The 22558-nt window shown below is 26.5% G+C and overlaps 1 protein-coding gene across 1 annotated transcript in view; it reads left to right on the forward strand.

Moving 5' to 3' along the window:
• LOC117176826 (basement membrane-specific heparan sulfate proteoglycan core protein-like) overlaps nucleotides 1-22558 on the forward strand; it is a 642506-nt gene that overhangs the window by 480801 nt on the left and 139147 nt on the right. Inside the window, exons 22-28 of the mRNA XM_033367162.1 lie at nucleotides 3809-3922; nucleotides 4396-4572; nucleotides 7988-8050; nucleotides 8385-8399; nucleotides 14155-14379; nucleotides 15715-15852; nucleotides 16257-16505. Coding sequence (XP_033223053.1) covers nucleotides 3809-3922; nucleotides 4396-4572; nucleotides 7988-8050; nucleotides 8385-8399; nucleotides 14155-14379; nucleotides 15715-15852; nucleotides 16257-16505 — 981 coding nt within the window. The remainder of the gene's footprint in view (nucleotides 1-3808; nucleotides 3923-4395; nucleotides 4573-7987; nucleotides 8051-8384; nucleotides 8400-14154; nucleotides 14380-15714; nucleotides 15853-16256; nucleotides 16506-22558) is intronic.

Raw genomic sequence — 22558 nt, forward strand, 5'->3', positions numbered from 1 at the left:
GTGAAAAATTCCTTTATTTTCATGAATAAAATTGTCTCTTTTGGTAGAGAATTAATATCTTTAGTATCTTTTTTCTAGAAATTTAATCTTGTTAGATTCAAAATTTATCTGATTGGATGGACATTTATCTAGTTTGTTAAATAATTTTTTTTTTTCTTAACAATTAATTTTTCCACACAAAATTTAAAGATCGAATTGCTTTTTTGGTTGAAGATTCAGCATTTTAGTTGAAAATTGACTTCTTTAACTTGAAATTTAACTATTTCATTTTTTATGGAAAATTTATCCTTTTTTGTAGAAATTTAATAGTCTTAGTTGAAAAGTCACCTGTTTGGTTGAAAATTTATTTTGGTAAAAACTCGTTTTCTAACTTAAAATTTAACTTTTCTCTTTCAAGATGGAAGTTGATCTTTTTTTAGTGAAGAGATTATGTATTTTTTTGAAAATTTTGACTTTTTTGGTATAAAATTAATCTCTTGTTTGAAAATTCAATCATTCAGTTAAAAAGTCATTTTTCGTGTTGAAGTTTTATAATTTTGGATAAAAAATCTCTTCTTCAAGTTGGAATTTAATTATTCAATTTTTTTTAATTGGTCCTCTTTGATTGAAAAAATCATTTTTTAGTTAAAGATTCATCACTTTAGTTAAAACGACACTTCTTTAACTGAATATTTACATTTTCCATTTTATGTGAAAAATTGATCTCTTTTATAGGAATTTAATATTCTTGGTTGAAAATTTACCTATTTCGTTAAATGTTTATTTTATTTTGTTAAAATGTATCTTTTTAACTGAAAAGGTAACTAATTTCTTTGCTTCAAAATTTAACACTTTAGCTCAAAATTCTTATTTTTTGTTCGGAAATTAGTCTTTTTTGTTGTTAATTTTTCAACTAATTTAATGGAACTTCTAATTTTTGGTTTATTTGAATTGTTTTGATTAAAAATAAAAATATTTTTGTGCGGAAACATCAAATGTTACACTTTTTGGCAGAAATGTATCTTTTCCTAAAAGATTCATGACTTTTAATAGAAATTTAAATACATTATTGAAAATTCCTATTTTTTATAAAAAGAATTGTTTGAATTGAAAATTAAAATGTTCGATCTTTGCCCCTGAAAGTGTTTAATATATATTTAGAAAAAAAATTTTCACATTAAAAAAATTTATTTCCTATGTGTAAGGTTGTTTTTATACATAAACTAAATTCGGAACTGTCGAGGAAAAGTCAGGGTATTCAGGGAATTTCGAAATTGGGATTTGGTAGCAATCCTGCATTTTTGAATTTGAAGGGCAGCATGTTTCAAATTTTCTTGAATAAATTGTGCAAATTTCGAATAGATGGTAGAACAGATCGACTTGTGTATTTTTAACTCATCTCATTTTACCTTGATTCACAAAGTTACCAGACATTTAATCTGTTGATTTGGATTAGCAGGAGAGAAAATAAATCAGGAAAATTTCTCTAAAAATTTTCTTCAATCACTTAAGGTCAGAATGTCTGGTCGCTGTTGTGCTCATTTCTCATGCTGTCATATCACAAATTATTTTTTTTTATTCATAAGTTCGTACTGTTTTTAAATCATGAATGGTAATTATGACATCTGGATGTTGTAGAAACCAGTAAAGAGTAATGTATCATTCATAATTCATGATTTGTGTACATAAGTATCCCATGTGCGTTAATTTACAGTTGAAGAAATTTTTTCATTTCTTAATACTCGCTCGAATATTCATAAATTTGTGCAAGGCTTCGATATTTTTTAATCGTTTTATCGCAGATCTCCCAATTCGGAAATATTATCTAAATATTCTTGTAAAAGGGGATCAATTCTCATTTTTTTAAATCTTATCCAAACTATTTCCATTATTTCTGTATTGTATTATTCATATCTCTAGCGGACTGCGTAAGCGTAGAAGGTCACGCAATTGCGTGATCGTAAATTGACCACATAATGTTCCGTTCGCTAGGCACGCTAGGGCATATTTTCATCTTTTTTCACATTTATTCACTATTTCAGATAGAACTGAACATTCTTTTAATCCGGTTACGAATTTACATTTATTTGTGGAAAATGATGAGTTCACTTTACGGTCACGCATTATTTGCTTGAAAATTAATTTTTTTACTAAAAATTTTTCGTTAAAAATTTATTTTTGTTGTTGTAAAGGGTTGATCTGTTTAGTTAAAAATACATTTCTCTAATTGGAATTTAACCATTGATTTTCTTCGGGAAATTTATCTTTTTTTTATAAGGATTTAATCTTCTTGGATAATAATCCATCTGGTTAGTTGAAAATTTAAATATTCCGTTTCAAATTTTTTTTGTTTGTTAAAAATGAATTTTTCCGAAGAAAATGTATCAACCCTATTTTAAGTTAAAAATTTTTTGTTGGAAAAATCTTTTATTTTATTTTTAAATTTAGCTTTTTTTGGTAGAAAATCAATATTTTATTTGAAAGTTCAATTGATAGTTGAAAATTCTTTTTTTTTAAGATTCATCATTCTAGTTGAAATTTTACTTCTTTAAATATAAATTAAACTATTTAATTTTTTATGGAAATTTTTTTGTCTACAAAATTTAATCTTCATCCTGAAATTCAATTAAAAATTTTCTTATTTATGGGAATTTATTCGTCTCGGTTAAAAACTCATCTGTTTGGTTGAAAATTTAAGTATTTCGTTTCAAAATTTATTCTGTTTGCTTAAAAATAAAATTTTCCACTAAAAATTTAACAATCATATGTTAGGTTAAAAATTAATCTTCTTTAGTGCAAAAATATATTTTGCTAAAACTTTATATATTTTTTTGGTTTAACTTCTTTAAATGAAAATTGAACTATTCTATGTATTGTGGAAAATTAAAATTTTGCATAGGGGCTTAATCCTATTTGATTTATTTTATCATTCAAAAGAAATTTAATTCAGTTTTGTTTAGTTGGCTCGCTAGCGCATATTTTTTCATTCTCTTTCACATCTATTGAAAATTTCACATAGAACTCAACACTGTTTTTATCTTTTTACGTATTTAAATTTATTTTTACTTATTCATGTGTTAAAATAGTACAAATTAAAATATGAATAAATACAAATAAATAAACATGAAAGTGTAAAAAATAATTAAAGTGTTTAATTATATGTGAAATTGTGAATAAATGTGAAAAGGATGAAACTATCCCTAGCGGGCCGAGTAGGCATAAACGTACCGTTCACGCGGTCCGCTAGGGTTGAATCATATGTGCAAAAACCAACCGCGTCTCTAGCGGACCGCGTGAGCGGAACTGTTACGGAAATACGTGACTATAAAGTGACCACATAGTGACCGTTCTGTTTACGCTTCCCGCTAGGGCATATTTTTATTTTTGAAACGTTTATTCACAATTTCACATAAAACTCAACACTCTTCTTACCTTTTACACATTTTTATTTCTTTATTTGTATTTATTGACCTGTTTAAAAATTGCAAAAAGATGTAAATGTGTTTCGCAATATCAGAACATTTCCATTCGCGCGGTCCGCTAGGGGCGCGGTCATTATGTATGGTCATGTGATCCGCTAGGGTATTATCTATATTTTTGTACAGGAATATTTTTTCTTATTCGTGGTGTCTGAGCAATTTTGATCCCATATGAAATAATAGATGTTAGATCGTTCTTTAGTCAGTGATCGTGGGTTTTTATTTATGTCACCCATTATTATTTCTGTTTGTAATCCGTCATTTCTTTGCTCGATTTTTATATTTTTTCGTGATTAATTTTATTCGAATTTTGTTGTGTGTTAGAAGATATGTAAGACCCATTTTTTCAGGTTGCACCGGTGAACAACAGTTCCAATGTAGACGCAATGGAGTCTGCATTTCCTTATTCGAGCGGTGTAACGGAATTGTCAATTGCGACGATGGCTCTGATGAGGCTGATTGTCGTAAGTCTACTTTTTTTAAATTTGATTTTTAGTTCATTTCTAAATTTATTCTAAAATTAGTTTTTAATTTAAATTTTTGGAATCCAAAGGCTAGTTGTAAGTTTAACTAATTTCACATGATAACATTTTAACTTTAATAATGATTCTATATTGAAGAATTTTTTATTAAATACATTTCATTGAAAATTATATACCTTCAAAATATTAATTTTAAAAATTAAATAATTTGCATAAGTAAATAAATAAATAAATCGCACTCTATAATCTTATATTTAAATGAAAATTAGAAATTACTGAAAGCCGATTAGAATCAAAAATAAAATAAAAATTGAAAATAATGTGAACGCCGATGTAGCTATTTTAATAGTTATTAGAATTTATAATTATTAATTATATTTAACATTACTTTCAATTGCAGAATATATTTTAGTTTCATAGTAATTATAAAAATATAAATTATACCATTTTTTTAGCCAATTTTGAAGCACCTGGTGGAGGGGAGCCTGATCCTGGTCCAGGAAGTCATCCTATGCCGGGAATATGTCGTCCTGGACAAATCACGTGTCGTTCTGACTATATGTGCTTCCCTGTTTCTGCACGCTGTAATGGACTTCCAGAATGCAGAGATCATTCTGATGAAGAAAACTGCGGTAAATATATTTTTGAATAAAAATGTATCTTATTTTGGTCCCTTCTTCAGATATTGATCATCTCTTGTGTCTTCAAATTGTTTCAAAAGTGGGTTTAAAAAAAGGATTTTTTACTCCTTATATCAACTCCTGACATAAAACCCTAAACAAAAACTAAAGCTTTCAAATTTCACCATTTTTAACTTTAAATGGTAGTCCTTCAAACTTTATGGAACGACTGAAAAATCCCGGCAAATATAATTCATGGCACTGTAAAATTTCCGACTATAGAAATTCCCGAGTAATTAAATTTCTGAATAATAAAACTCTCGAATTGAAAAATTCACGAAAATTAAGATTTCTGAATAATAAAACTCCCGAATTGAAAAATTCCTTGAGTAATAAAATTCCTGAATATTAATTTTCCCGAATTTGAAAAATCCCCAATTAAAAAATTCCCCAATAATAAAACTGATGAATAATAAAACTCCCGAATTGAAAAATTCCCGAAAATAAAATCTCTGAAGAATAAAACTCCCGATATGAAAACTTCCCGAGTAATAAAAATTCTGAATAATGAAACCCCCGAATAATAAAATTTCTGTATAATAAAACTCCCAAATTTAAAAATTCCCGAATAATACAATTTCTGAATAATAAAACTCCCGAATAGGAAAATTCCCGTAAAATAAAACTCCTGAATAATAAAAGTCCCGAATTGAAAAATTCCCGAGTAATTAAAATTCCTGAATATTAATTCTCCTGAAATGGAAAATTCCCCAATTCAAAAATTTCCGAATAATAAAACTTATGAATAATTAAACTCCCGAATTGAAAAATTCCCGAATAATGAAATTCCCGAAAAATAAAATTCCCGAATAATAAAATTGCTGAATAATAAAACTCCCGAATTGAAAAAATCCCGATTAATAAAAATTCTGAATAATAAAACCCCCGAATAATGAAATTTCTGAATAATAAAATGCCCAAATTGAAAACTTTCCGAATAATAAAATTCCTAAATTATATGTATAATTCCCGAATATGAACAATTAAAAAATTTTTATAAATAAAAAAATGTGAATAATAATACTCTCGATTTAAAAAAATTCCGAATAATAAAACTCCCGAATTTGGAAACTGCCGAATAATTAAATCTCTGACAAAAAATTGCAGAGTTATAAAATATCTCGATAGAAAATTCCTGAATTGGTAATTTTCTGAAAATAAGCAATTGAAATTCTTTTATAGATAAAATTTTTTTACTAATTATACTTCCGAATTAGAAGATTCGCGAATTTGAAAATTCCCAAGTAATAAAATTCCTGAATATTAATTCTCCTGAGTTGGAAAATTCCCCAATTTAAAAATTTCCCAATAATAAGATTTCTTAATAATAAAACTCCAGGATAGGAAAATTCCCGAAAAATAAAATTCCTAAATAATAAAAGTCCCGAATTGAAAAGTTCCTGAATATTAATTCTCCCGAATTTGAGAATTTCCAAATAATAAAATTCACGGCAGAAAATTGCAGAATTATAAACTTCCAGTACCAAAAAATTCCCCAATCTAAACAATTAAAATTTTTTATAAATAAAAAAATGTAAATTGTAATTTAATTTTTAAATTCGGAAATATGTAAACTCTCGGGAATTACATTATTCGGGAAATTTCCATTTCGGTAATATAATAAACTTATCGGTAATTATATTATTCATGAATTTTCCAATACCAAAATTCTATTTTTCGGAAATTTTATTATTCTTGAATTTTATTATTTGGGATTTTTCCAATTCGGGAATTTTGCAGTTTCGGGAATTTTATATTCCGGTATTTTTCAGTCGTCCTAACTTTTTAACTAATTTTTTTTAACATTAAATTCGCACCCTGAATAATTGGCAATTAATCCTCTAAATTAAATCAAAGAATGTCCACATGACCACTGGAGATGTGAGAAAAGTCCTTGCATTCATATATCCTTGAGATGTGATGGAAAAAATGATTGTCCTGAAGACATTTCCGACGAACTGGACTGCAATTTCTACGATAGTGAGTTGTTCGAGAGAATGATCAGACATTTTTAGAATGTGGATATAATTAATAATTTATTTCTAAAAAAGCTACTGGTTTTGAACATATCTCTCTTGATGAAAATCTATCTATTCTATTTATTCAATACTTCATCATTCTTTTTCTCGTCTTGTTTCTTAACTTTCACTTTTCCTAAAGTATTTCTAACTTTTTTTTTAATTTTTTAATAATCCTAATTCCTAATCTGAAACATTATTGTTGCAAGAAACTCGGGTTGTCTTGAAAACCATAATTTAAAATTATAACAGCGAATGGTATAAAACACAGGGTGCCTAGTCTACCTGGAAAACCTAGAAATTTCAGTTATTTTTTTTTTAATTCAGAGAATTCTTCAAAGAGCGTGCCTAATTTTTTTAAATTGCAATATAAAATTGCATACAAATTATTCTTGATTTTTAAAAGCACTTTTATATTACCGTATTGAACTATTTTGTTAAAAATTCATTTTTTTATTGGTTCGAACTTACATTTTTTAACTGAAAACTGATCTATTACAGTTGTATTTTCCATAATTTCAGTTGAAAATTCATCTTTTTGATTGAAAATCAAACTATTCCATTTAAAGATTCATCATTTTAGTCAAAAATGTATGACTTTGTTTGAAAATGCAACTATTTTTTTTGGTTTGAAAACAATTTTTTAAACTGAAAATTTAACTATGCCAATTGAATTTTCCATAATTTTAGTTAACAATTCATGTATTTAATCGGACATTAATTTTTTAATCTGAAATTTACCTATTTAATTTTTGGATGAAAAATATATTTTTTAGTAAAAAATTCATCTTTTTTGTTAAAAATTGATCTTTTTGGTTGAATGTTCAATATATGTAGTTAAAGAATCATGCTTTTAGTTGAAAACACATGTTTTTGGTTTAAAAGTCAAATATTTCAGGTGAAGATTAATGATTTTAGTTGAAAATTTATCTCATTGCTTGAGCATTAATTTTTTTGAACTAAAAATTCAACTGTAATTTTAGTTGAAAATTCATCAATTTGTTAAAAAAATTACTTCATTAATATAATTTGTTGAAGCTTTCCGAATTAAACATATTAATATAATCTCTAAAATCTGGAAAAAATCATTATAATAAACTCTTGAAACTATAAAAACTAGACACACCTAGAAAAACCTGGAATTTGTCGGAAATATTTTTTCAGTATTTGAGTTGACACCCTGTGACATGAAAAAACGAGCTCTGTATTTTTTTGCATGTATTTTTTTGTATTTTTTTGATTTTATTGTCGCATTTTCAGCCTATCGTTTTTTGATCACCTAACAAACTTTTCAGGTTTGATTACACCAATTTTTTTTTTAATAAACATAGATGCAAATTTTATTTCAGGTGACTCTTCCATTGGTGAACTTGATCTAAAGACTTATCCGAGTGAACAAATTATTAAAGAAAGTGAGTATTTTTATTAACACTAATTTGAATGTACAATTAAAACTTAATTATTGACTAAAAAATCTGTTTAGATGCCTTTCTAAAATACAAGTGTATTAAATTAATTCTTTTTGATCTACTAAGTATACTACATATCAAATGAAACTTTTTCAACATGATAATTATTAACCATTTTTATAGTTGTTAATTTTTCATTTCAAAGTTCCTCTGAACTTGAATATTTAAAAAATTGAAGCACAGAGTTAAAAAGAAAAGTAAAATTATTGATAGAAAGGCGAAATTATCGTTTGACTATTTATTAATAAAAATGTTCTTTGTTTTTTGCCTTGGCCAGACCCGGCGAAGTTAGGTAAGCCTAATTTTGAAAATGATCTTGAAAATCATGCTATGGATTCATGCAGGCAATAATTCACAAAAATTATATTTAACACAAATTCACAAACATTTGGGACACTTTTTTATTTTAAATATATCAAATTTTAAGCGATTGACTAGCCAACAATTTTTTTATAGTATTGATAAATATCAATTATGAATTATTTATTCATAATAAATTATTTTTTAACTATGTTTGCGATAGTTTTCAAAATTATCAAAATTTACAAAATTTTATTTATACACCTTTAAATTTGAAAATTTTCAAGTGTAACTCTTTAAAATGGTAAAACTTTGAATTTTAAAACTTAAAAATTGTTAAGTTTTTAGTTCTGAAAATTAAAAATTATACAATTTCCAAGTTGATTAAGTTGAAATTCCACAATTTTTATGATTTAAATTTTAACTTGCTTCAACTTTGAAGATTTTAAATTGAAATATTAACTTTTGATTCCCAGAATCATTCGAATTTAAGAATTTTTTCTTTATATATTTCCTAAATTCCAGAATTTTCTATTTAAACTATTTTAAAGCATAGAATTTAAAGTTCTATAAAATTGATGATTCACATTCAAAATTTGGTAAATTTGGAAGACTTAGAATTGAGAACTTGAAATTTGATTTAAAAAATAAATAACATTTAAGAATTTTTAGTTATACCTCTCCACCATGAAAGCGTTTTTAATTTTGACAATTTCCTATAAAAAATTTTCAAGTTTTAAGTTTTCAAATGAAAATTCTGTAATTTTCATGATTTATGTTAAAAATTTCTTTAGATGTGAAATATTAACAAATTGAAAACTTAAATTTTGATTTATAAAATCATGGAAATTCAAGGTTATTCATTAATAAAATTCAAACGTTTTCAATTGGAACTTTTTGAAAATTGTAGAACTTTTAATCATCAATCTTTAAAATTTTATTATTTTGTACATTTAAAATTTAAGAATTTTTATTTATATATTTCCTAAGGTCAAGAATATTCGATTTTAACTCCTTAAAATTGTAGAAATTTAAATTGAAAATCTTAAAAGTTAAAGAGTTTTTAATATTGACAATTTAAAATTCTGTAATTTTGACGATTCACATTCGAAATTTCTTCAATTTTGCAAAATTATAATTGACTACTTGTCATTTGATTTCAAAAATAATAAAAATTTCACAATTTTTATTTGCTCATCTCTAACATGAAAAGGATTTTAATTTGAAAAATGTAGAATCGAAAGTTCTTCAACTTTTAATTCTTCAAATAAAAATTCACCAATTTTGATCATTTACATTCGAAATTTTTTCAGATTGAAACATTTAGAGTTAAAAACTTGACTTTTGATTGTTAAAATCATCAAAATTGTAGAATTTGGAAGAATTTTTATTTATACATTTCTAAAAATAAGGAATTTTCAATTGCAACTCTTTGAAATGGTATAAAGATTAATAGCAAATCTTGAAAAGTGAAAATTTTTAAATTTGGACAATTTACTATTTAAATTCTGTAATTTTGATGATATACATTCGAAATTTTTTCAATTTGGAAGATTTAGAATAAAAAACTTGACAACGCTTTTTTTTATACAAGCCTAAAGTTTTTCTGTAAAAAAAGTTTTGATTTTGATTGTTTACATTCGAAATTCCTTCATTCGTGAAATTTAGGATTGAAAACTTATAATTTTCAAAATCATCAAAATTTTATAACTTTGATTAACCTTTTCTTAAATTCAAGATTTTGCCATTGAAACTCTTTAAAATTGTAAAAAATCGAATTATAAATCTTTAATGTTTTAAAGTCTTAAATTTAGAAACTGTAAAATTAAAAATTATGCAAGTTTTAAGTTTAAGAATGAAAAATTCTGCAAGTAGGATGACTTACACTCGAAATTTAATCTATTTTTGTTAGGTAAGCTTAATTTTGAAACGATCCTGAAAATTATGCTATGGATTCATGCGGGCAACAAATCAGAACAATGACATTTAACACAAATTCACAAACATTATTATTTGGGACATTTTTAGATTTTAAGTAAACCGTAGTTTGATCAATTAACTAACCAAAAATTTTTTATAGTATTGATCAATATTAATTACAAAATTAATTATTTATGCGAAATTATTCTTCGAATATATACGCGACTGTAATTTTTTATTATACCGCATCGTAACCTCAGCTTTCATACACAATCACAAAACAAACATTGTATTATATTTTTCCACTAAACACATTCTCCTAACACAGAAATGGTGATTAAATCCTTGAGCCTTGAAAGCCATCATAAGAGAATAAAAATTAATTTCTGCGAGAAAAATAAATTCAAAAAAAATCATACAACTATGAATTTATGATAAAAAATTTGTAATTCAAGCATAACGTCTATTATCGCATGATCTGTGGTATTTCTGGAGAAATTATTATAGGGTTAATATGCAATTACATTTACTGTCTTTGCATAAAATAAACACTTATATTCATAATTTCTTCTCAAAAATCTAATCAAAGAGCATCCATTAAGTAGGTAAGGCTTTGAGGGTTGGGGGGGGCTTAAGGATCATTAATGGGGGGGGGGGGCACAAAGAAATTCTCACGTAAGTTTCCTCTTCATAGTTATTTTTTTTAAATATGACAGTTAATGCCTGTTTTGGTAGTTGACATTCCTTTTTATATAATTATTTATTTTATTTGTTTTATTTATTTTTTATAATGTAATATTTCATACTATGTACACGAACGGGACGACTGAAAAATCCCGATAAACAAAATTCACGACACAAAAATTCCCGCATTGGAAAATTCTTCAAATGTTGATGACATTACTAAATTGGAAAATTTCTGAATAATAAAATTCCTGACAGTTTATAATATTATAAAATATATTATAAAATATTTCAACTAGAAAATTCCGAGTATAAACAATTTAATAACTTTGTATAAAAAGAACTACAATTGGGATATAATTTTAAATGTAATAATTTAATTAAGGTAATAATTTAAATATTTTTAATTGTTTAACTATGAGAATTTTCTAATTCGGATATTTCCTAATTCGGGAATTTCTTAGTGTGGAAATTTACAATTTGGCAATTTTCTGTCCGGAATTTTATTATTAGAGGATTTTCCAATTCCGTAATATTGTAAAATGATCTGGAAAATTTAAATTAGGGAATTTTAATATTCGAAGATTTTATTAGTCAGTAATTTTCCAATTCTGGAATCTTATTGTATCGGGACATTTATTGTTTAGAATTTTGCAGTCGTCTCATACGTATGTCCAATCCATATAGAGTCCCTGAAAATATTTCCAATCCTTTGAAATTCTATGAATTTTTTTTAACTTATTTAAAACCTTTAAAATTGTTTAAATCTTATGGAACTTTTATAAAATACTTTGGATTTGATCAAATCCTGGAAATCCCTTTAAAATCTTCAAAACTGTGAAAATTCTTGACATTCCGTGAATTATTTTAACATCTTGCGAGATGACTTTAAATCTTTGAAATCTATTTAAAAGTCATCGAAGTCTTTAAAATACGTTATAATATTTTTAAATCTCTTGAAATCCTTTACAACATATCTTTTGAATTCCCGTGGAATGGGATTTCCTTTATATCGAAACACCTTTATATTTCTTAAAATAATTATAAAGCCTTTTTAATCTTTTAAAAACCGTTAAAAATTTTCTAAATCTTTCCAACTCGTTTTGAATCCCTTCAAATATTCTATATCTAATTAAAATCCTCTGATAACCTTCAAAATTCGTGGAAATGATTTTGGATCACATGAAGTTCTTTAAAATCGTTTGAAATGCCAGAACATAATTTAAAATCCTTTAAAACAATTTAGAAACTATAAAAATCCTTAGAATGGCTTGAAATCCTTCAGAATATTCGGAAATCTGTTTAAAATCTGTTAAATATTTTGAAACCTCTTAAAATCTTCGGAAATTCATCGTTTAAGTCTCATTAAAATTTCCTAAAATCTTTTCAAATTTGTAAAAATACTTCCGTATCGCAATTAAATGCTTTAAAATTCTTTGAAATGCTGTCAATTATTTTGAAATCTCCAAATCCCTTGAAACCCTTCAAACATGGTCAAAATCTTTGAAATATTTTGTAACACTTTATAATATTACGAAATCCGCATACATTTTTTACACAATGTTTAAAATCCTTTAAAATTCCGTGATTTTTTTATCACATTAAAATCCTTGTAATCCTTCAAAATTCGTGAAAATATTTCGGTATCACATGAGATCATTTCAAATTCTTTATATCTCATAATCCATGAAAATTTTGAAAAATCGTCGAAACCCCCGTTATTCCCTCGAAGTCCTTTAAAATTGTTTGAAAGATTTGAAATTCTTTTGAAATCTCTTAAAATTTTTTGCTATCTGTTTAAATCCCTTCAAATCTTTGGAATTGTACTAAAATTCTTCAAAATCCTTTGAAATCCCGTGACTTTTTTTAATTTCTTTAAATTCTTTGCACTATTCGAAAATACTTTAAAATTCCATTAAATGTTCAGAAATCTTACGAAGTCCCTTAAAAGCTTTGAAATTCCTAAAAAATTCATTAAAATCTTTGAAATTCGTGTGAATCTTTTCAAATCTCTTGAAATCCCTTACAATTTGTTAAAATTCAAATCTTAAAAACCCTTATGTATATTATTATTTTCAGAAATCCTTTGAAATTACGTTCAATTCTTTTAAATCCCTCAAAATCTTTCGAAATCTTTAGAAATCTTTTGAAATCCTTTGCAATCTAAATTAATATCTTTAAATCCCTTTAAATCTTAGAAAATCCTCTGAAATTCCGTGAAATATTCTGAAATCTTACGATTTCCCTCAAAATCTTGGAAATTTCTTCAAAATCAATTAAAATCTTTTATGACCGTGAGAATCGTTCCGAATCTCTTGAAATCCTTTACATTATATTAAAATCCAAGTGCCTCGAAATCCCGTAAAATATTCAGAAATCCTTTAACATTTTGTTAAAACTTTCGAAATCCGTTGAAATCCCTTAAAGTCCTTTGAAGTCTTCGCAAATCTTTTGCAATTCCTTAAAATCTTTTGAAATCTTATGACAAAAAATCGTAAAAATACTTCAACATCGCCTGGTATCCTTTAAAATCCTTTAAAATCTCGTGACGAAATTCTTTTAAAAATGTACTGGATCTGGTAAAGCTAGTAAAATTTCTTGAAATCTGATTAAAATTTAATGAAAAGCTCTTGAAATACTTCAAAATAATTTGATATTTTACTCTAAAACTTTTGCAATTCCTTGAAATTTTGAAACATTCTTCTTTTTTTGTAATTATTCTGAAATTCTTCGAAATACTGTCTAATCCTTTGAAATACTTTCAAATTACTAGAAATCTAACACGGGGACGTATCATAAAAATATTACAAATCCTTACAATAAGGGGAGAGCGTAGAAAATGTCAAAAATCATCCTTACTTAATTAATGGACATAGAACATAATAATAAAATTGCCGATTTCAGTAAATTAATTACTGAATAAATTTTTTTTCTTTATTTCTTGGGCTCAAATCTCTTTTATACATATTTTTTCTACCCTATTTTGTATATAGGCTTTTTATTATTTTATTAATTTCTTTATATTATACTTTTTTATGTTTCTATTTATCCTCGTTTTTTATTATTTATTATTATTTATAGCAAGAAAAAGGGTTAAAGGGATCATATTTTTCAGATCAATTAATAAGATTTTTAATAATTAGGTCGGGAGGTAGTATTTCAATGTCGAGATGAAGGACCTCTTCGATCCAAAGTACGATGGCTCCGAGGAAATGGTTTGCCCCTACCTGCAGGAAGTAAAGATAAAGATGGGCGTCTCGAAATTCCAAATATTCAACTTAATCATACTGGACCTTATATTTGCGAAGCCGTTGGAAACTATCATGGTCCAGGAAGTCAAAAAATTGTACACCTCCAGGTTGAGAAACGTAAGTAATTAACCAAAATTGTCCTAAATTTAAAATAAAATAAAATGTATATTTTTATACGAAAATCATCACCAATATTCCAAATTTTCAACAATTTCAGGTTATTTTAGGGTCTTACATTGAATATGGATGTTTTTAATAAAAAGTTATTACATTTCAAAGATTAAAAAATTTATGATCAATTTATGCAAAAAATGGTACTTTAAAACAAAAAACACTATAATTTAATTAATTAAATGTAATTAAATCTTTTAAAAAATTATTATCATGAAACCTTTCAAAATCTTTTTTAAAAACATTAATTCTTTATGTCAAAATCTTAAAAAATCGACATTTTGTTGTTTGACATTTTTTTCATACTTTTAAATATATTTCAAAAATGATATAAATTTTTTCTAATAGTTTGAAAAATGTTGTGAAATTAAAAAAATTGTCTTTAAATCTTCCATATTCTTTTTCTACTATTTTTAAAATCTTTTGAAATGTTTCATAATCTTTTTAAATATTCTCTTAAAATAGGTATTATAAAATAAAAAAGCATTCAAATTTTTCCAGAAATCTTATGAAAATTGTATACTGTCTTGTAACCTTGCAAAGCTCTTAAAAAGCTTCTACATTTTTTGTCCGAAATATTCAAATATCTACGTTTTGTCTTAAATTTCATTTGAATATTTTTCTATCATTTTGTCATCATGAAAAATTGAACATTTATTTTCGTAATCTTCTACATTCTTTTCCGAAATTTTAGAAAATCATTTGAAATATTTTTAAATATTTTATTTTAATTAATTAAAGAAAAATTAATGTAATTTTCGTCTTTAATCTCAAGAAAAAATGTCAATACCTTGAAACCTTTAGTATTTTTAAAGATCTTCAAAATCTTAGTTCAAAAATTTCAGAAATCTTCAATTTGTTTAAAATTTGTCGGTAATTCAATTTTTTGGTTAGCGGTACCGACAATTTTTTTGTATAGAAAAAATATTTCATAAATTAAGATATTTTGAGTTCTTTTTTATAATTTCATTTTTCTCAGCTCTTCAAATATGTGAAAAAGTTTACAAATTAAAGTCTGGTAGCATAATGTTGGAAAAATAATTATCAACCAATATTAAAAAACATTTTGTCATGTGTTAAGATCAGAATTTTTGTACTTACTATTAAAGAATCATTTACAATTAAATTTACAACAACAATGAATGCGAAATTTTCAAGAATTTCGTTCCATCAATTTTATAAGATAGGATTTTAAATTTAATTTTTGTAATTTTTTGTTTGAAAACTGATTTTTTTTCACCTTTTTCCCTTTTATTTAAAGATGCTCTGATTAATTTTTAGTTGATCAACCTGCAGCGAGACCACCCCAAACTTGTGGATTCGATCAAGCCACTTGCAGCAATGGAGACTGCATTTCGAAATTAAAAGTCTGCGATGGTGCCTACGACTGCACTGACGGATCTGACGAAATGAGATGCAGTAAATATTTTTTCTTAAATAATTGAATAATTTAATCGATATTTTTTTCGATTTCCCAAATAACAGACTTAGTCTTCAAGTTATTAATTTAGCAATTTAGATTAAAATTATTGAACTTGAAAAATAGTGACGCACAATTTTTAAAATAATATTTATTCACAAATGCTTAATTTTTAATGCTTCAAGTTTGAGTTTATTGATAATGAATGTTCCCAAATAGAAATCATACCATTTTAAAAGTTTTTAGAATAACTTAACTTTATAAGAATGCATTGTTTAGCCCAAATGAGTGTAAAATCTGAGACATGGCCCCGCACTCTCCCTTAAAATGCCCCTGATGTAAAATAATTTACAAAGGAAACTCTTGAACATTGAATTAGCAAACTTTTTTTATTCAATTACAGACCCTCTCGGATGCGAGCCCAATGAATATCGCTGTGCAAATAAGCAGTGTGTGAGTAAATTATGGCGTTGCGATGGAGATCGAGACTGCCAGGATGGAAGCGACGAAGAAAATTGTGCGCCAAATCCACCAGGTTCTCCATGCCGCAACAGCGAATTCCAATGTAGGGGCATAAATCAATGTATTCCAAAAAGCTTCCACTGCGATGGTGAACGAGATTGTCAAGACGGAAGTGACGAATTTGGATGTTGTGAGTATCAGTAAATTAAAAATTACTCAAAGTCGGCGCCCCACTCCTTATTTCACTCATCGCTTCCCCTCCCTTCCCAAAACTCTTTCTCCACAACTTCCTCCTCTCCTAACTTCCGCAGCTACGTTCTTCTCTTCTCCCCCACATTCCCTCTCTTGCTCAATTTCTTCCTCATCTACTTCACCCTCTCCTGAATTCCTCAGATAATACTCTCTTTTTTTTTTACTTCCCTTTCCTAGATGTCACTCCACCTCCTTCACTACCCCTACATGCCTCCACGTTCTTCTCTACTTCTCTACTTTCCTTCCCCTCATTCCACCTTTCGCTTTCCCTTCCTTAACTTACTTCTCTATTCTCTCGTCTCTCCACTTTCCCAGGTAACACTAACCTTTTCGTACTTCCCTTCTCCAGCGCTCACTTGCCTTCTCCAGCCCTCACTTCCCTTCCCTACTCATCCTATATTCCCCCACGTTCTTGTCTACTCTCCTACTTTCCCTCTCATTACTTCAGACTTCGCTATTTCCTCCCTTCCCTAACTTCTTCCTCACCTTCTTAACTCTCTTCTTACTTTCACAGCCAACACTTCCCTTCCTATACTTCCCTTTCCTATTCACTTCCCCTCCCTTACTTCCTTTACATCCTTCTCATCTTCCATGCATACCCTCCCCACACTTCACCCTTCACTTACCCATCTTTCCCCAAACTCTTCTCCTCTTTTTCTTCCTCTCCTCACTTTCTTAACTAACACTCCTCATACCATGGTTCCCTTCGCCAAATTTCCCCTCACTTTCCATATTTCCCCACCCCTTATTTGCTCGAGCTTCCCATACTTACCCTCCCCTCATTTCCCCTCACTGACCCACCATCTTTTCTTCTCATTTACGTTAATTCTTCCTTCCACTATTTCCCCTTACCTTCCATTAATTCCCCTACCATACATGGCTAGCCTGGTTAAGCAGGGCTGCCGCTCGACCGGGAATCTTATGAGACCGGGAAAAACCGAGAAATTACCGTGAATTTATTTTTTTACCGCGAAGTTTACAAATTTAAAAAAAAATCCATCCAACTTTGATTTCAACTGTTTCTTGAATAATTAGTTAAATTGTGATCTTTTTCAATTATGATAGCATTCAGTTTAGGATGCGTATTTGAATTAAATGAATGTCAAAATGCAGTTTTAAAGACTCAAACAATTAAAAATTAGAACCGTTTAAAATCGAAGATTTCTGATAAAAAAAATGTTTAGTTGATCAACTTTGAATATGAATTGAATTATGATTTTTAAATTTGAATTGAACTCTAGAAATTTTTTAAATAAATAATAATTGATTGTACAAAACGATTCGGCATCAGTTCACAGTTTTAGAATTTCTAGATTTTGAAGTTAAAAATTAAATTGTTGCAATTGGAAAGCCTTAAGCAAATGTGAACGCCCTATTGAAATTTTATAAACTATTTTTAATTTAAAAAGAACTTTTAAATAATATATTTATAATTAAATGATTTTTCTAAATTTTATTCTAAAATATTCCATTTTTAAACCACGTAATTTTCCATTTTTCAATTAAGAAAAACAACAATTACTTAATATTTAGAAATATTTGGTTTTACATGCAAAATCAGTAATTATAAATAAAATAACCAAACCTAAACAAAAAACAAAACTTTGAACATTACGATTTGAATTGTTCTCTTTAAAAAAATTTAATTTGTAAGTCAAGTTGTTAAATTTTGATGCATAAATAACAGTTGAACACCTATTTTTCTTTGAAAGAAATCGAGTAAGTTGAAAAAATATTTAGAAGTTTTAAAAAAATTCAAAATTAATTAAAAATTTGAAATGATTTTGAATAATTTAATCGAAGTGTCTACGTGTACCGACAAAATCCGGCTATTCTTACCAAAATTTCGGTGCAAATATTCGACAGCCTAATCTAAAACCAAAGATAGATTTTGGGCAATTCCGAACCAAAAATTTAGAAGCTTTTCAAGAATTTTAATACGCTTCAAAAGAATAATAACATTTTTTCAGATTGCTAGGAAACCTGTGATAGTTAGAAGTTGTGAACATTTTTTAATAATATTTTTAAATTTGAATAAATTTGAAGCAACATGTAGATCTGTCAAGATCTTGAAATAAAATTTCGACGCATTTTTAGATTTTTTTAAATAAAAATAATTTAACTTAGATTTAAACAGGGAATTTTCAATCTTTTACCAATTTATAGTTGGAACTGGAATTTATCCAGAATAATAACCGGGAATTTTCAAATTTTAACAAATTCTGAGTTGAAGCAGGGAATGTTAAAATTTAAATAAATTCTGAGCTGGAACAGGGAATTTTTTATTAGAATAAATTCTATTTCTAAGTTGAAACGGGATATTTTCGAGAAAAATTAAAATTATGAATTGGAACAGGGAATTTTACAAAAATTCGAATTCTTATTTGAAACGGAAAATTTTCGAAAAGTCAATGTTGAACCAATTATGATTTGGAACTGGAATTTATCCAGGAGAATAACAATTTTTAATGGGAAATTGAATTTTTCTAACAAAATAAATATATTAAATTGTACCCTTTCCAGATATTTATCTTGTTTAATTTAAAAAAAGTTTTAAAAAATAAGCTCTTGAAGTTCGTCAAACCAAATGCTATTTTAGTCGCTTTAATGTATTTTTTATACTTTTTTTAGAATTTTTATTAAACTACACTAGATCCACATCTGGTAAGGATCTGGTAAGGAATTCTTCCTTTTTTTAAATTAATTTTTTAGTGCGAAAGTTAACTCATCAGTTGACTATTGGAAAATTTTAGTTAAAAATTTATCCCTTTTGTTGAAAATTACTTTTCAAGACTGAAAAAATTTAATTTTCAGTTTAAAATTTATATTCTGTAGTCCAAATTTCAAATATTAGGTTGTAATTAATGTCTTTTTGTAGAAAATTCATCTTCTCGATTAGAGTTTGGGAAGGGGAACGATTTTGAACTATGAATTGCTATTCCTATTTTGCTTTGTTTTCGAGAAACAAAGCTCAAAACTGATATTCATATGTTACGTCGTTTGCGAGAAAAATTAGAATTTGAATAGTTAAAATTAAAAAAATCTTTTTTCTCAAAAACGCGTAGTGCGATTTTTTTCTTCGTTGTCTCAAAATAACCAGAGGCTAGCCGTGCATGGTGTCTACTGACCAGGAAAAACTGAAATCGTACGAGAGCTCTTGTATAACTTGAAAACCACGGAAATGTCAGGATTTTTTTTTTTAAACCCAAGGAATTTTTTTGAGAGCGTGCTTAATTTTTTTTTTAAATTGTTATATTCATTCAAATTAAAAATTTTTCTTGAGAGTTGATTCTGTTGGGTTGAAAATTTATATTCTTTAGTCGAAAATTCATATATTCAGTTGTAATTTTGTCTCTTTTGGTAGTAACTTCTTGATTGAATTTTTTGTCCTCTCTTGAATGAAAAATCTTTTCAGTTAAAAATTCTTATTTTTGTTTTATTTTAGAAGGGTAAACCTTATTTGTTCGACTTCTTCCAGACAATTTAATTTTAATTTCTGAATTATTATTTACTAGAAATGACTTATTAAATTGTCTGGAAAATTTCCAAGAAATACGGGGGTTCCTGACAAATTCTATTTTTATTGTTTTACAGACGTTAAGTTAAAAATATTTAAATCCCGAAGTTATTTTCATATTATATTTTTTATCAAATCAAACCGTTTTTAATTCAGTTTAATTAATTCAGTTGATTATTCAGTTGATTATTCGACAATTTCAGCTAAAAGTTTATTCCTTTGGTTGAAAATTAATTGTTTAAACTAAAAATATTTAATTATTCATTTTTTGGTTAAAAATTTATCTTCTTTAGTCGAAAATTAAAATATTAAGTTGTAATTAATGTTTTTTTGGTAGAAAATTCATCTTCTTGATTGAAAATTCCACATTGAAATTTGAAATACTTTGTTTAAAATTCATTTTATTAGTTGAGGATACATTTCTTTGATTGAAAATTCAATTGTTTGGTTGAAAATTCATCCTTTTCGGTAAAAAATTAATCTTTTTGGTTGAAAATTCAACTATGTAGTTAAAAATTTATGTATCCTGTTTAAAATTCGTCTCTATTGGTATAAAATAAGTCTTCTTGGATGAAACTTAATCTCTTTGCTTGAAATTCAACAGTTTAATTGAAATTTTGTTCTTCTTTTGAATAAAAAATTTTTTTAGTTAAACATTTATATTTTTTTCTTGAATTTAGCTGTATTAAATTTTAAATAAAAATATTTTTTGTTTAAAATATCAACTATTACATTTTTGTTAAGAGGTCATCTTTTTTGGTTGAAAATTCAACTACGTCAGTGGAAGGTTAAATTCTTTTGTTAAAAAATATATTTTTTTTATTGAAGATTCATCATTTTAATGGATAATTGGTCTCTCTGGTTAAAAATTTAACTATTTTGTTGTAAATTCATTTTTTGTTGTTGAAAATTAGTTCTTTAATGGGAAAGTTAACTAATTTAGTTGAATATTCGACAATTTTGGTTATAAATTCATTCCTTTGGTTGAAAATTAATTTTTAGAACTAAAAAAATTTAATTATAAACTTTTTAGTTGAAAATTTATCTTCTGTAATCGAAAAATCAAATATTAAGTTTTAATTAATATTTTTTGTAGAAAATTAATCTTCTTGATTGAAAATTAAACTACTGGGATGAAAGTGAAACTGCTTTTTTAAAAATTCATGTAATCAGTTGAAGATACATTTCTTTAATCGAAAATTCTTTCTTTTTGGTAGAAAATTATTTATTTTGGTCAAAAATACAACTACATGGTTGAGAGTTAAACTCTTTTGTCGAAAATTCGTTTTTTTTTTGCTGTCGAGAAATAATTTTTTGAACCGTAAATTCATCTATTCCATTTTTTGTTTAATCATTTTCGGTTTGAAAATTATACTGTTTCCCAAAAGCTGGTCTTTTTGTCTTTAAAATTTAACACCTTTATAGATAATTATGAAAAATTCAATAATTTGATTGATATTTTTTTCTCTCGTGAATGAAAAAATCTTTCTTGGTTACAAATACAGTTTTTTGGTAGGAATTGAATCTGTTTTGGTTAAAAGTACAACTACCTTGCTGAACATTGATTTTTGTTAGTTTAATTCTACGGTTTTTTATTTAAAATTAAAATATTTTTTGTTCCTTTTACATTTATCCTTAAGGATTTATTTTTTGAAATGAAAATTCTACTACTGCATCTTTCTTGAATTTTCTACTTTCTATTCAAAGATTTTAGTTACTTTTTTTAGTTTTTAGTTACTTTTTACTTTTAGTTAAAAATTCATATTTTTGGTTTGCAACTCAACTATTGCAGTTAAAAATTCATTACTTCGTTTGGAAATGTTACTTTTTTATTGAAAATTCGTTCTTGTTTTTGGTTAAAAATTAATACTTTAAACTAAAAATTCAATTATTCAATTTTTAGTTAAAAGCTTACATTTAATTCGTTTATTTTTTACCTAAAAGAATATATTTTCATGAAAAATCTCATTTCCGTTGCTGTTCCAAGGTGTCTATACAACTTCTGAAAAATATCTTTTGCCACCAATATTAATATGTTAAATATGCATTTAGTTTCGAGTACAAGATGATAAAACAAAAATTCTTTTTGATTACACAGGATCAAAAAATGGTTTTGGGAATCTACTGGGATTCTAAAAGGTATACTTTATGTTTTTGGGGTTGCTGGACACGAATCCATTCGCCGAATTGAGCGAGCATGTCGGGATTTCCAATAAAATTTTAAAAATGGTTGACAACCTGGAATTTCTACATAAATTTTGTCTCCAAATATACAAACGCCAAATTCACAAGCTTTAAACTGACAAACAAACAAAACTCAAACCCACAAACCTCAAACCAACAAGGCCCAAACACACAAGCCTGATATCAACAAACACACAAACCCCAAAAAATCATCTCCAAACCCATAAGCTTCACATACACAAGCTCCATATCCACATACCTACAAACCTCTAACCCACAAAACATAAAGC

This window comes from Belonocnema kinseyi, chromosome 7, assembly GCF_010883055.1.
Source record: "Belonocnema kinseyi isolate 2016_QV_RU_SX_M_011 chromosome 7, B_treatae_v1, whole genome shotgun sequence".
Classification (NCBI taxonomy): Eukaryota; Metazoa; Arthropoda; class Insecta; order Hymenoptera; family Cynipidae; genus Belonocnema; species Belonocnema kinseyi.